Raw genomic sequence first — 13,686 nt, forward strand, 5'->3', positions numbered from 1 at the left:
GGTTGTTGCTATTCCTGGGAAAGTCCCTGCAACCTCTAAATCTCAGGAGTTCTGAGGAGCTGTCTCTGCTGTTTACCCAAATTCACTGACTGAAATGGACGCGTGCTCTGAGTAAGGGGGATTTGGGGGTGCCCTCCAGTGGCTAGGGAGAAAGGCTGGCACTTCTCCTTCCTCCCACATACAGTAGCTGATGACTCTGGGAGATTTCCTAGGTCAGGAACGAATATGAGAGTCTGTGCAAGTTTTCCATTACTGCAGGAAGTAAAAGACCCAAACCACACACCTGGGCTCTAAAACAAAACAAGGGCTTTACTCTCCTAACATGCAAATCTATCACGGGACTGTTTAAAACAACTAAATGGTGCCCCCTACATAAGGAAATAGATGGGGGGAAGGGGTGTGGAGAAAATGGGCGCAAGGATGCAGCTGCTGAGGAATCCCTGCAGGGCCACTGGACACTTGCTCAGCCCTGAGGTTGACTGCGGCCAGTTCTTCTCCTTCTTGAGTGCTGCTGACCAGCTAGGACCGGGGCTCCAGCTGGCAGGACAGGGTGTAGCTAAGGACAGAGGGACACCTGTGAGTTGCCCAGGAGCTTCCATTCAAGAGTCCCTGCCAGTGTTTGCCCACAGCTGGAGTCTGGCGCCCCGGCAACAAGGCCTGAGGCTGCCCAGGGAAGGAGGATCCCAGGAGTGGCCAGCAGAAAGAGTCCACCCCGAACCTCACCGACCCAGCTCCTGATGGGCCTCACCTCTCAGCCTCGCTGAGCGGCTCCATAGCCTGGAACCAGGCCCAAAAAGGATCCTCGGGCTCTAGGGTGTAATTCTCGGCAGCCACCTGGAGCAGCATGATGTCCGTCATGACTTGATATTCCTGAGCAGAGAGAGAAGCACAGGATGTATAGGGAGCCTGGGGGGGCGGGGAGCTGCAGGGTCTGGTGAGGGTTGAGCAGCGGGACCGGGGACCCGTCCCCCGTCCTGGCACACATGGCCATCCTCCTCCCTGCAGATTCATCCGGTCTCCACCTGTTCTCAGAGGTGAGTATCAGTAGCCCCTCCTCCGGGAAGTCCTCCTGGATGCCATGCTCTGTCCCCATCTCCTAACGGGATGGGACTTGCACTGCTTTCTTCTCAAGGGATCCCAGGAAATGTGAGGTGGAGGGGATGGAGCCAAGCAATGTTCTTCCCAGGGACATCTCTGAGGCCCACTCCCTACCCTTCCCTGCGGGAAGCGCCACATATGCTCACCTTATTTCTTTTCTGGTGGTTGATCTCATTCCCCTGGAATGCAGACAAAGTCCATCAGAATGAGGCCCCTGGTTCTTAGGAGCACTTGATTCCCATCCCTTCTCATGCTGCACCATGGCCAGGACCCGTGAGGGGCTGTGCATACACAGATAGCGGGCCTGGGATCTAGGCCAGGCTCTGGGGTCCAGAGAAAGGAGGACATGGGGCAGATGGACTGGCTACAGGTCGGGACCCTGCAGCACCACCCTCTCAGAAGACAGTAGGGGAGGCCGAAGCCTCAGGCAGGAAGGGGCTGCTGGGGCTACGGAGGTGCTTGCTGACGTGGAGGGTCCTGACTTCATTCTCCCCCCACGAGCAAACTCACCGGGGGAGGCTGAGGTCCACTCAGACAGACCTCATGCAGCTTTGCCTTCAGGAAGCTCTGCTGCTTCACCAGTCTTCGGCACCGGGAGCCGTGGCCTAACTGCAGTCTCGCCTCACTCATTGCTGAGATGGGCAAGAGACCCCGGCCTCACAGGCGCAGCTCTGAGGCTGTCATCAGGGTAGGTTTGCCGAGTCCTGAGAGCTCAGGGCTCATTACAGGGGTGCTCTATTCCCAAAGGCCCAGATTCTGGTCCATCCCCCACAATCTTCAGGCTCACCCACCTCCAGATAGACCTCCACTGCGGTATCCAACATCAGCAACTTGGTGAGGAAAGTGCCAAGGAAGGGCACGACACCCTGTGTCCTAAGGGGGAGAGTGGGATGAGTCACTGTTCTCTGTTGCCCACAAGGACCCTCCCCTGAAAAAGCTCCAGCCTCCTGGCCCACCCCAGGTGACCATGTGGAGCAGCTGTCGACACTAAGAGAGACGGTGTCAAGGCTAGGGAGTCTGCTTGGACACCACCTGCTTGCCCCCTCACCGCCAACAGCATCCTCACCTAGGCTGTCACCACATTCATGCCAAAGGCTTCCCCTCCCCAAGGAATGCTTCAGACCATTCCCGACTTCATCCTCGCAGACCCTGTTCCCTCCCACCCCTCCTCTCTTTCCAGACCTCCACCTTCCAGGCTACCTTGATGAGCAGGTTCCTGCCCTGTGCGGTGTCCTTGCTGCACAGCTTTTGAAAGATCCTCAATGGCTTCTTGAACAGAGGCAAGGGAGGCAGGATCAATGGACGAATAATGTGGCAGGGTTGAGTGAGAGTGCCTTTTCTTTGAGAACCCCAAAGTGTCAACCTGCCTGGTTGAGGGTTTCTTCTGGGATCCTCTGAGCACTAAGGTCTTTGTAGGACATGGGAGGGAGCTCTCATGTGGCTCGTCCTGGGCCTCCCTTCCCATATTCATTGAGAAACACTGTTTGGGTCAATTTGGGGTTCAAATGGGCAGAGAGCTTAGTGGCTGTCAAGGAAACACGTGAAGAGATTTAATGCAGCTCAGCCCCGTGTGGGACATTTGGCAAAACTGATTTCTAAAGCGGGAGGCATGGTGGCCTCTTCACCAGGAAGGCTGAGAGACGCACCCACCAGCCCAGGTCTTGTGGTCGGGGTTTGCCGCCTCCCAGAAGGTCCAAGCTGCCTGAGGGGGAAGAGGACAAGCCTCTGGGAGCTCCCTCATCCATCCTGGTCCCTCCATGGAGAGAGGCCTACTCACCTGGAAACCTTCCCCCACGTGTTCTCGAGGCGGTGAATGGAGACACTCTGCAGAGCCGAGAGGATGGCATGTAAGGACGAGTAGTTCCTCAGGGCTTGACAGGCCTGGGGAGGGAAGAGAATGGGCTGTCACTTGGGGAGCCAGCACCTGATTGGCTCTCAAGCTTCAGTCCCCCTCAGGGGAAGGCGCTCCTGCTGGAGGAAGCCGCTGTCCAGGGACCTGCCGAAGGGCACACGTGAGGCCCAGAGGAGGAGGAGGATTTTACCTCACTCCAAGGAAGGAGCCAGGCAGAAACGGAGCATCCCAGCATAGGGCCACGCAAGGGGAGCTCAGCATGCCCCTGGACCAAAGAGCCTAGGGACTGCACAGTCCTAGGGCAAAGACCAGGGCCTTCCACCCTGAGACCTGATCAAGGGAAGAGCAGTGCCCGAGACTCAGGAGAGCACCTCGGCTGGGCTTCCCATTGCATACCTTGGCCACCTTGATCCAGTGCTCCACCACCATGGCCCTATCCCGGGCTGTCATGCTTGGGTTGCCAAGGCAGGTGGTGATGACATACTTGGCCACACCGTTGAACTGGGCGACAGTGGCCCGGACTGTGGGTGCCAGGTGCTCACTGCCAGGCTTGTTGCGCTTGGACCAGATGGAGCCCAGGCACTAATGGGGCAGCAGCTTCTTGAACAGCTCCTAGAGAACAGGCGGACCTTGGTTCACCCAGCCATTTCCCATGCAAGACTTATGTCCTACGTAGGGGTCACAGGTCAGAGCTGGACCTCAGGGAGCTGAGAATCTGGCCTGAGCCTGGGTGGAGACCGTGGATTTCATTCCATTGTTTTTCACTGAGGGAACAGGGTAGAAGGACAACAGCCCCAGGCATGTAAAGCTCCACTTCCCAACAGAAGCAAGGCACTTCAATATCCCCCTCCAGTCCTGCAAACTATGTGCATTATTCTCTTTTTCTGTGTTGGAACAGCGCCACACTAAGATTCACGCTGCTCAACAACATGATGCAGCTGTGCGATTACTGAGAATCTATTTGTTTTAGGCTTCTAACAAAATATCTATTTTCTCTCTTTTGCACATATATCTCACTCAGTAGTGACAGCTCAAGTTCTTTTTCACAATGAATGATTCAGAAATAAGTATCAAAAACAGATTTGAAGAGAACAGAAGAGACAATTAAAAGATACGGAAACATCCTACTTAATAAAAGGCCATGTATTTATGTTCTGAGTCGAATTTTAAAGCTTTTAAAACATTTTATTCCTATAAATCCATCTTAGATAGCAACTGGACCTCACAGAAGCACTTAAATAAACGTTTACCAGTTGTATCCTGGCGAACAATATTTCTTGCTTTCTCAGCTCCCCGTGCCCCAGATGTGGTGGCGCTCCTCGATAGCACTGGCTCGGCCACATCCGGGTGGCTCCGCCAGCTGAGAGAACAGGATCTCCCCACGGTGGCTCCTTTCGGAGAATAGAACACAGCCTGATAAAGGATAAGAAAAGAAAAATAATCTAAAGGCTGACTTCCTTATCATTCATTGCATAGCCTGTGTTACTCAGCAGATTTCATAAATCCAACTGTATATAATCGGCAGCTTCTCTTGTTGCAAAATTAGGTATCACTTCTCTGCTTTCCTCTCCTAGAGCTCTGGTCAAGTATTTCAAATGAGTGGTCAAGGATCCAAGAGAAATACAGGAGATAAGAGACCAAGACAGAGATTTCTGCACAGGTAATGTGCTGGTGGCTGCCACCTATGGGTGGTTTTCACACCCAGGTTCCTGAGAGTATATTTTGTTTCCACAAATCCAGTGCTTAGAAGGCAAGTATTTTTATAATGAACATTTGAATTTATTTTTATTTTTAATTTAAAAAAATTTTTAAAAAAATATATTATGTTAGTCACCATACAGCACATCCCTGGTGTTTGATGCAAAGTTCGATGATTCATTAGTTGCGCATAACACCCAGTGCACCATGCAATACGTGCCCTCCTTACTACCCATCACCAGCCCATCCCATTCCCCCACTCCCCTCCCCTCTGTAGCCCTCAGTTTGTTTCTCAGAGTCCATAGTCTCTCATGCTTCATTCCCCCTTCTGATCACCCCCCTTTCTTTATCCCTTTCTTCCCCTACTGATCATCCTAGTTCTTATGTTCCATAGATGAGAGAAATCATATGATAATTGTCTTTCTCTGCTTGACTTATTTCACTTAGCATTATCTCCTCATAAGCAAGATGATAGATCAATCAGAAATATTTGCCAAAGGCATTAATTACATAATTGAATTCATTCTGTATCATTCCATAAACTGTTTTTCAGATTGTTTACCTTCCTATAAATAAATACAGCCACTCACAGACTGCAGCGAAGATATTATAAGAATCAGTCCCATTAATGACATGTTTATATGGTTAAGTAATCACCATAATTGGTTCACACCTCCCCACATCCACATCCTCTGTGGGCCTCTCCCACAATGACCCTGGGCTTCATCACATGACTTGCTTTGCTAGCAAAATGAGCAAGCAGAGATTTGAAATGCGTTGGAAAATCTGGGCTTGCCCTGTTGCTGCTCCTGGAAACCTAAAACCTCACCAAAAAAGCCTGAGCTGGCCTGCTGGGCAATAAAAGGTATGTGGCCAAGTCCCCCCATCACTGCCCCAGCTGACAGCTGGCCAACCCTAGAGCTGCCTGGCTGATTATTTGACAGCCTAGCTGACTACAAACACAGAAGGGAATCCAGCAGAACTCCCAACTGTGTCCAACCCAAACTGCCAACTCATAAAATCATGATTTAAACAACTGGCTGTTCCTTTAAGTCACTATGTTTTGGGGTGATCTGTCACACAGGAAAAGCTGATACAGTCTATAATAAGGCTATTGTTGAGGCTATAGTCTACCCAAAGCAAGCAATGTATACTTTATGCATCTTGGGAGAAGAAACTCCTCCCAAGTTTTAGGACCAAGAAAAGCTATGTATCACCTAAGCTGTTGATGTTCCCCATTTGTAATCTGTGATCCTCTGCTGTAACCCTGTGAAGATCAGAGTCACATCTAAGCTTGCTCCCCTTCTCCCTCCCTAGCAAGAATAGGGGGCTCTCTGGCATGCATTCTGGCATCTTAACCACTCCGGCAACTCCGCTCCCTTTAAATTTGCCCCAGTGTCCTTACCCATTTTATCTATTGTATTATAGGTACTTCTATGAACTGCCTCAAAATCTTTACACAATAAATTGGAGTACAAGGGAATTAATCCCAAGACTGTGTCACAGCCTTAAAACAGTAATGAAGACAAATTGTTGTCCCCAGTAGAAACCACCATGGATGTTTTCCACCTTGATCTGACTCGAGGTCTCAAAACAACTTTTATCTAGAAACAAAAAAAGCCAAAATGACTCCCATCTGAAACACTCAGAATTTTTCTACCTTGCCTAAGCAGGCACTGGAATACGTCTTTCTAGTGTGGTGCCTGGAGCTGGACTTGCCCAGCTTCGATTTCTGGCTTTCCCACTTCTCAGCTAGGTACCTTGAGTGAGCCCATCACCATGGACTCTCTGTACTTCAGTTTCTGTCTGTGATACCTGGATAGTAACTCAGAAGTTACCAAGAGGGTGGAGAGAGAGAATACATACAAGCACGAGCCATTATTATTATTCCTGTTGCTACTACTGCTACTCCCCTTCATCTTCTTTCTTCATCCACAGCCCCTTCATAAATTCATCATCCTTACTACGAGGACAGAGTGCTATGAAACACCATCCGACACCACCATTAAAAAGACACGGCCTGTATGGTTTATTCCAAAATTCCATGCATTAATTGCCTATATGTATAGACACACTCCGCCTCCATCTCAGACATCTGGTATTTCTCTGTAAGAGTAGAAGTACCTTTGTCTCGCTGCTTCTTTTCCTTTTGTTCACTTAGTTTGTCTAGAGGTAGGTTTGTCATCTCAACTCCGTAACAGTTCTCGCCAGCACTGCTGTCTAGGAGTCCATGACGTTGGCCCACTCGTTTATGAGTTCTTCCCATTCCGTGAGGGAGGACAGCACACCAAGGAAGTCATCCCAGAGCTCTTGAGAAATGTACACACACAGGTTTGCTCGGATCCACGCCACCATGAGCGTCTAAAACCAACAAGCCAACAAGAGAACTGAATCACCCTCATTTGGAAGAAGAATGAGTTTTAACAAAATATTTTAAATTACTAGGAATAAAATGAACTTTAAAATAAAAAGCACTTGATCTTGATTTTCTTTTAGCGTCTCAAAATTTATTTGATCAACTGTAATCAGGATCTGAGCTACGGAGAAATCAGCTATTATCATGAACAAAACTACTGGTTCAAAATCCCCTGGTGTCTGCAGCTGGTCCTGGCTATAACTTGGGAGAAGACAAAACTCTCGGTACAACAACTATTCTACTTCTTTTTTTTTTTTTTTTTAAGATTTTATTTATTTATTTGACAGAGAGAGAGACAGCCAGCGAGAGAGGGAACACAAGCAGGGGGAGTGGAAGAGGAAGAAGCAGGCTCCCATCAGAGGAGCCTGATGCGGGGCTTGATCCCTGAACACCGGGATCACGCCCTGAGCCGAAGGCAGATGCCCAACGACTGATCCGCCCAGGCGCCCCTGGAATTTACATCCTAAAATAATCATTTTGATTCCTGTGGTTTCTGTACCAGTGAACTTGCTACCTGAAGGGATTCCTTTGGGCCCACCCTCCCTTCATGGGAGAAAGGAAAAGGCTGGACTCCACAGCCCTAGGGGCCCCTGCCAGGTCAGTCCCGCCTCATTTCTATGCTTTCCACCAGGTGCACACAGAGCTTTCCCTTTAGTGCTGACTCAAGGACATCCAGAAAAAGCATCCAGAACACAGGTGTGGTAACGGGGCCCCACTGAGGACTTCCAGGAGGGAAGTGGCCACCAGAGCTGGTTTGCAGCAGCCCTGAGCACTGAGCACAGAGGCCAAAGCCCACTGACAGCAGGGCTGACCCAGCCAGGCCGCCCCAGGGCAGCGATGGGTGGGAGGAACACGTAAAGGACGGGCTGGAGAGGCATTTTACAACTAGGACTGAGGGGCATGAAGAAAGAGGGTTACAGAGTGGCTCTGAGGTCTCTGTTGCTGACAACGTCTGAAAGCACCTCCTAAGCTGGAGTGATGCGCTCATCATGGGACGGGGGCGTGGGAAAAACCCACAGCACTGTGTACTTTCGGGGTATTATAAACACAGAGACACCAAACAAAAACAAAGGAGAAAAACGAAAACATTTCGCATAAGCACATTTTCATGACGCCACTATATGTTTGACGGTACTATTATTCGGTCATTCTGACAGTCTGTCATTTCAGATAATTGGTTTGCCAAAGTGAATTCAAAGCTTCAAATTGGAAGCAATAAAAATCAGTTAACAGCATTTCAGAGCAATTAACAACCGCTCCTGGGCTTATGAAGAAGGATAGAAAACACCAGTTGCATTGCTTTTCCACAAAGCAGTCTGATGACAATTTAAAATGGAAAAATCTACTATTAAGTAATATGACTACTTTTCATTCAGTAACATTTTTAAAGCCAATAATAAAAATAAACTATCAAAGTGCTGGATACTTACCTTCTTCATAATTCACAGAAACTGTTACAGAAGATTGATTATCATCTTACTGTTCACTTTGTAAAGCCATCAGTAAGTGGAGGCTTTGACGTTCTAATTATTATGTTGAAAAACAGAAACATGTTTTACAGAATTAATGAATTTGAAATAAACTTACCATGTCTTTTTATTCATTGTAAGCTCCATTATCATGCGCCTACGAATAATCAAAACAGCTTTACAGGCATCAGCTTGTTCTCTTAAGAGCATGGGAACTTCAGGACATGGTTCCAACAAAAAGACGTTTGCTGCATTGGTCAAAAATACCTTGAAATCAACAAATTTTACAGTAAACATATAAATGTAACTAAACACATAAATCTGAACAAATTTTTCTTAAAGATAATGATATTAATTTCCCTCTACTAAACAATCACCTTGGAGTCATTTCAACTAAGGCAAGTGGTACCAACACATACTCAAGATTCTTTAAAATGCTTCTCTTAGAATCACCTGACACACTTGAAAGACCTTTCCTAGAAAAAAATTATTAATACAAATTAATAGTGCAACTATAGAAAATTTATGAATCAGAAAACTTTCTGAAGACTTCTTTTTACATTACCTCAAAAGAAAAGGGGAAAACAGTAAGATAGGATCACTGCTTCTGGGTGAGAAATTTTGGGGTCGGGGACGGGGAGAGGAAGAGGAGCAGTGGTCAGACAGTGGCTGGGAAAAACCATCTGATTGCTGTGGAATCTCCCAGCACATGAACTTTGCAGGTAGGAAGCACGGCCAGCACCACCCAACACGGGCGCAGATCTCTAGTAGCTGTAGGGAGGCAGGAAACCGGCACGGCCACATGGTCAACAGTACAGAGCTTCCAGGTGCATATACCTTGACTAGGAGAACGATATTAGGCAGTAGGATATAAAACCTATGTGAATTCTTGAGATAAAAACAGATTTAAAAAAACTTAGATGACCAGCCAACAGCTCTACACTCTACCTCAGACCTTTGGGGTACAAGTTCACTGTCCATTCCTGTCAGGGATGTTTCAGTAGAAAATGGTGAGACGCACAGATGTGGCCTGTTACGTAGTCGTTAGTGACTGCTTAGGGGCACTACAGTAAAGTTACCACTGTGTTACTACTGACACAGACGACACCAGTGACCCTTCAGTTTAGGAGACTGAGTTGTCAGTCTGGTGATGAAGGTGGATGGGTACCATCTACCTAGATCCTATGCCTTCTTAAGTCTCCCTTGTGTTCAGCAGTACAAATTCAAAGGATCTGGGAACAAACAGAATTCTCTGGCTCACCTGGGAATGAAATCTATCAACACAACATCTTAAAATAGATGCACAAACGGACTGAAGAAATTAAAATAAACATGCTCAAAAGTCAAGTGGGTCAATTTAAATATTGACAGCCTCTAAGATTATCTTGTGCAAGATTAAAAAGGTGTCAGGGCCTACTTTTCTAGAAAGAATTACTAAATAAGCACTGTAATAATTGGTAACAGATGATAACAGCAATTGTGAAGACTTTCCTAGCTTTCAAGTGGGAAAAAGGAAAACAAAGAACTTTTTGACTAACCAACTCTAGCAGTGGTAGTATAATTTTAGTGGCCATTTTATTTTTTTACTACCCTGACTGAGATCAAGACCTGAGCTGAGAGATCAAGAGTCGGAGGCTTAACCGACTGAGCCACCCAGCTGCCCCTCGCGGCCATGTGTTTGGAAGACGTAGGGCATAGACGATCTGCTGCAAGACAGATCTTTCCCTCAAGGTATTTGGTTTCTTGATGTGAATTGGAAACTTTGCATACTCCCAAGTAAAAGTGAGGAGTCTTCATATATTATATTCTCCGCTCATTTTCTTTTTTAAAAAAGATCAAAACGCCAACTCCATGAATCTTTCTTACTACCATGTCAGTACTGGTTAAGGTAAAAATTAAAAAAAAATTAATACGTCCAAATTGTACCTCTCAACAGCAACTGGAGAAGAGTACTAGCTTATTCAACCTGTACTTGGCCACTTTTTCCTAATGAACCAAGGAAAGGACCAAAGATACTGGATACAAAGAGAACAAACACAGCTATTAGAATCCAAACTAAACATTTTTGAACACTGTTGTGCTACAATCAAGTGGAAAGTATTTTTTCTTGGTTTGGCCAAGTCAATGTAACTCATCCTTTCAGAAAGCAAATTAACACTCTCCTGAACCTAGGGAGATACTGGCAGTGGGATGGCTGAGGACGGCATATGGCAATCCACTTGGAGGACAAGGAATACCAAGGGACACAGGCTAGGGACTCCGGCATGCACTTCTCTGGTGAGGGCACAGATTTTCCTAACAACTGGCACCAGAGTTCTCTGAAGCTACTCAAGTAAAATCATCTTCATTTTGTTTCAAGTTGATTTCCAATTATTTGCTGATTTTCACTGAAAAATGAGAAGATTCAATAGTTACAGAGTATTAAACTGCTAATGAACCTGAAAGCAAAAAGGATACCATGACAAGGAATCCTACTGAGAGATGGATGACAAAAGCATGTCATTGAAAATTGGGCAACAGGCAAGCTATGCCTATGCTAGCTCAGGTGGATATGGGGTAGAGGGTGGGCGCCAGGGAGCAGGGGAAAAAGAGGCATTCTGTGTTTTCACTTAGAGACCTAACAACCTTCCACGTAGATGGGGGCAAAAGAGGTAATCAATCTCCCAATCCCCATTTTTGAGGTAAAATCCTGAGGTCTGGGAAGATTAAGTGATCAGCCAAAGTTGTTCTTTCCAATGTTCCCAAATGGCACTGGTTCTATTTAAATATTCATACAGATAAAGATTTAAAAAGTAGAGCATTTATCATCAAACAGGCAATTTTTAAGAAGAATATTCTTTATGGGATTATAGAATCACCATGCTTGTCTTGCAAATTAGAGTCCAGATGACGGACTAACTCCCCATATGTGTTCAGGACATGCTTTTTAAGATTTGGATCTCAGTCATTTCACATTCACTGCGTAATAATCCCTCTCAAAAACCTGCAACCGGCTCATAGGTCTCCTTCGACTAGAAAAGAATCTTTACAAACTGAAGATGAGCGGTCAGGAAGAAAACTCAGAATGAGAACTTAAGAGCTGTTTACTGACAGGTAGATACAAATATCCCCGTACTTTAATGATGCTATCACAATAAACAAAATGTTCAATGGACTCCAAGCGGAGGTCTTTATGTTTCCGGCCAGCCACGTACCTGCAGCATAGCCTGGGCCCCGGCTTTCCCGTTCTTATTTTCTTCTTGCGTCACACATCCTCTGCTCACTGCACTCGTGAAGGAGTATGTTCGTCCCCAACTGGAAGATCGCTTATGACGAGAACCGTCAGATGAGGTCTTTAGAAGATAAAAACCAGTTCACGGAGGGGGAAGAAGTACATGTTCACATATTTAATTCCTTACACTTACTAAAATTCATGAGAATAGAGGTTTTAGAAGGGCAAGTCTTTTTTCCATTTTGTTCACCACCTCCAGCACCTCAAACAGTGCCTAGTGTTTAGTATGTGCTGAAGAAATAAACACAGGTCCAGTGACTGAATGAGTCTCTAAAACAGATCTTTAAAATGTGTGATAAATTCCATTTGCTTATCTATTCGTTTTGACCTCATGACCAGTTATTAAAATGATTTCACCAATATTAAAAAATCAAAAATTATGGAATTAATACAGATATTTAAAAGTGATATGCCTTTGATTACAAATAGTCTTAAATGTTTGTTGTTAATTGCTACAACACCCACTTTTAGAAATAATTTCTCAGGGGCGCCTGGGTAGCACAGTGCTTAAGCGTCTGCCTTCGGCTCAGGGCGTGATCCCGGTGTTCCGGGATCGAGTCCCACATCGGGCTCCTTCGCTGGGAGCCTGCTTCTTCCTCTCCCACTCCCCTGCTATGTTCCCTCTCTCGCTGGCTGTCTCTCTGTCACATAAATAAATAAAAATCTTAAAAAAAATAATTTCTCAGACTAGTTTCAAAACAGCATGCCAGAAATAGAAATATGACAGATATTTTGTTTCAGGAAGAGATCCCACTGTGTTGTTTTAGGTTTTTCCAGCCTCTAGCTTTACCTAACCAGGACGAAAAGTTCCATTCCAGCAGCACTCACTCTGAGGACAGCACCCAGCCCTGAAGTGAGGCTTCTTAAGAGAGGAGATAGCACTCATTATTGGGTTAGTCCTTTCGGCTGCTCTGGGCAGGCCACTGCACAAGACAAGACTGCCAAAACATTCTAAATTTAGTTTCTCAAATGCTATTTGTTTAAACATGTCAATACCAATACGGCAGTGACATTTTTAGTCTCATACGCAGACGTGTGAACATACGATGGTTCATAAAACAACTCTGCCGCCACAGTGAATGACGAAGCTGCCATGCACAGCCGGACCTAGCCTGAGGGGAAGGAGGTGACCAATGATCCTGAAGACAGCCCAGAAGCAGCCTCACTGAAGCAGGTCCTCACGGAACCCAGCAACTGGATAGCAGCAACTACGATAAAAGAGCCCCGCTGGCCTGTGCCCCACTGACTGGCACCCTCGCCCGATCGGGTAGACTTTGCTAAAATACGGGTACTCCCAACTGAAACAAGCGACAACGTATTACCTCTTTGCTGTCAGTCTCTGAAAATCCTAATTTTTCAGCATCTTCTAGGGCAGCTTCTTTTTTATCTGGTTCTTCCATGAACACAGGTTTGTCCTGGAGGATCCACTTTCTGTACACTGGAACTACCTTCCTTGTTACAGCGATGTCACAGGAAGGCAACAAAAACGCCTAAAATAAAAAGAGAAGACTCCCTTTAACTCCACACCTGCTCAGATCACTGTAACAGACGCATAACAGACATTTCTAATCACCACCACCAAGTTCGGACTTTCCTCTGAAACATACGGAGCCAGATATTTTTGTGCACACCAAACTTGCTGAAGAAAAAAGGCATTTTCAATTGGGCCAGAAAATGTCATGCAATTTACAAATAACTTCTGTATTCTGAATATTTTTTTCACAAAAATAGCCAACATGCACGCCTACACAGATACTTTAAGTGGCTACATAAACCATAACAGTTATACAACCCAATGAATTAGAAACTGAGTATAAGACAACAGACAGACTACTGCAGCCAGCTGCAGCCAACTGTCACACCTCCGCTAACTCCATGTGCA

At 46.2% G+C, this 13,686-nt stretch overlaps 1 protein-coding gene across 8 annotated transcripts in view; it reads right to left on the bottom strand.

The window, feature by feature from the left end:
- Positions 1–2,270: 2,270 nt before the first annotated feature.
- Positions 2,271–13,686, bottom strand: part of LOC123803122 (focal adhesion kinase 1-like) — a 285,650-nt gene continuing 274,234 nt past the window's right edge. For 7 of the 8 annotated variants that reach the window (XM_087853811.1, XM_087853809.1, XM_087853814.1 and 4 more), the window contains 5 exons: positions 13,127–13,294; positions 11,728–11,865; positions 8,652–8,800; positions 6,773–7,009; positions 3,606–4,363 (listed from right to left, as the gene is read on the bottom strand). In XM_087853811.1, the coding sequence (XP_087709937.1) occupies position 7,009; positions 8,652–8,800; positions 11,728–11,865; positions 13,127–13,294 (456 nt within the window). In that variant the 3' untranslated portion in view covers positions 3,606–4,363; positions 6,773–7,008. Of the gene's footprint in view, positions 2,368–2,875; positions 2,980–3,346; positions 3,563–3,605; positions 4,364–6,772; positions 7,010–8,651; positions 8,801–11,727; positions 11,866–13,126; positions 13,295–13,686 lie in introns of those variants that run through there. The other variant, XM_087853808.1, reaches the window with a different exon arrangement.

The sequence above is a fragment of the Ursus americanus genome, chromosome 22 (genome assembly GCF_024610735.1).
Source record: "Ursus americanus isolate L20-20 chromosome 22, mUrsAme1.1.p, whole genome shotgun sequence".
NCBI lineage: Eukaryota > Metazoa > Chordata > Mammalia > Carnivora > Ursidae > Ursus > Ursus americanus.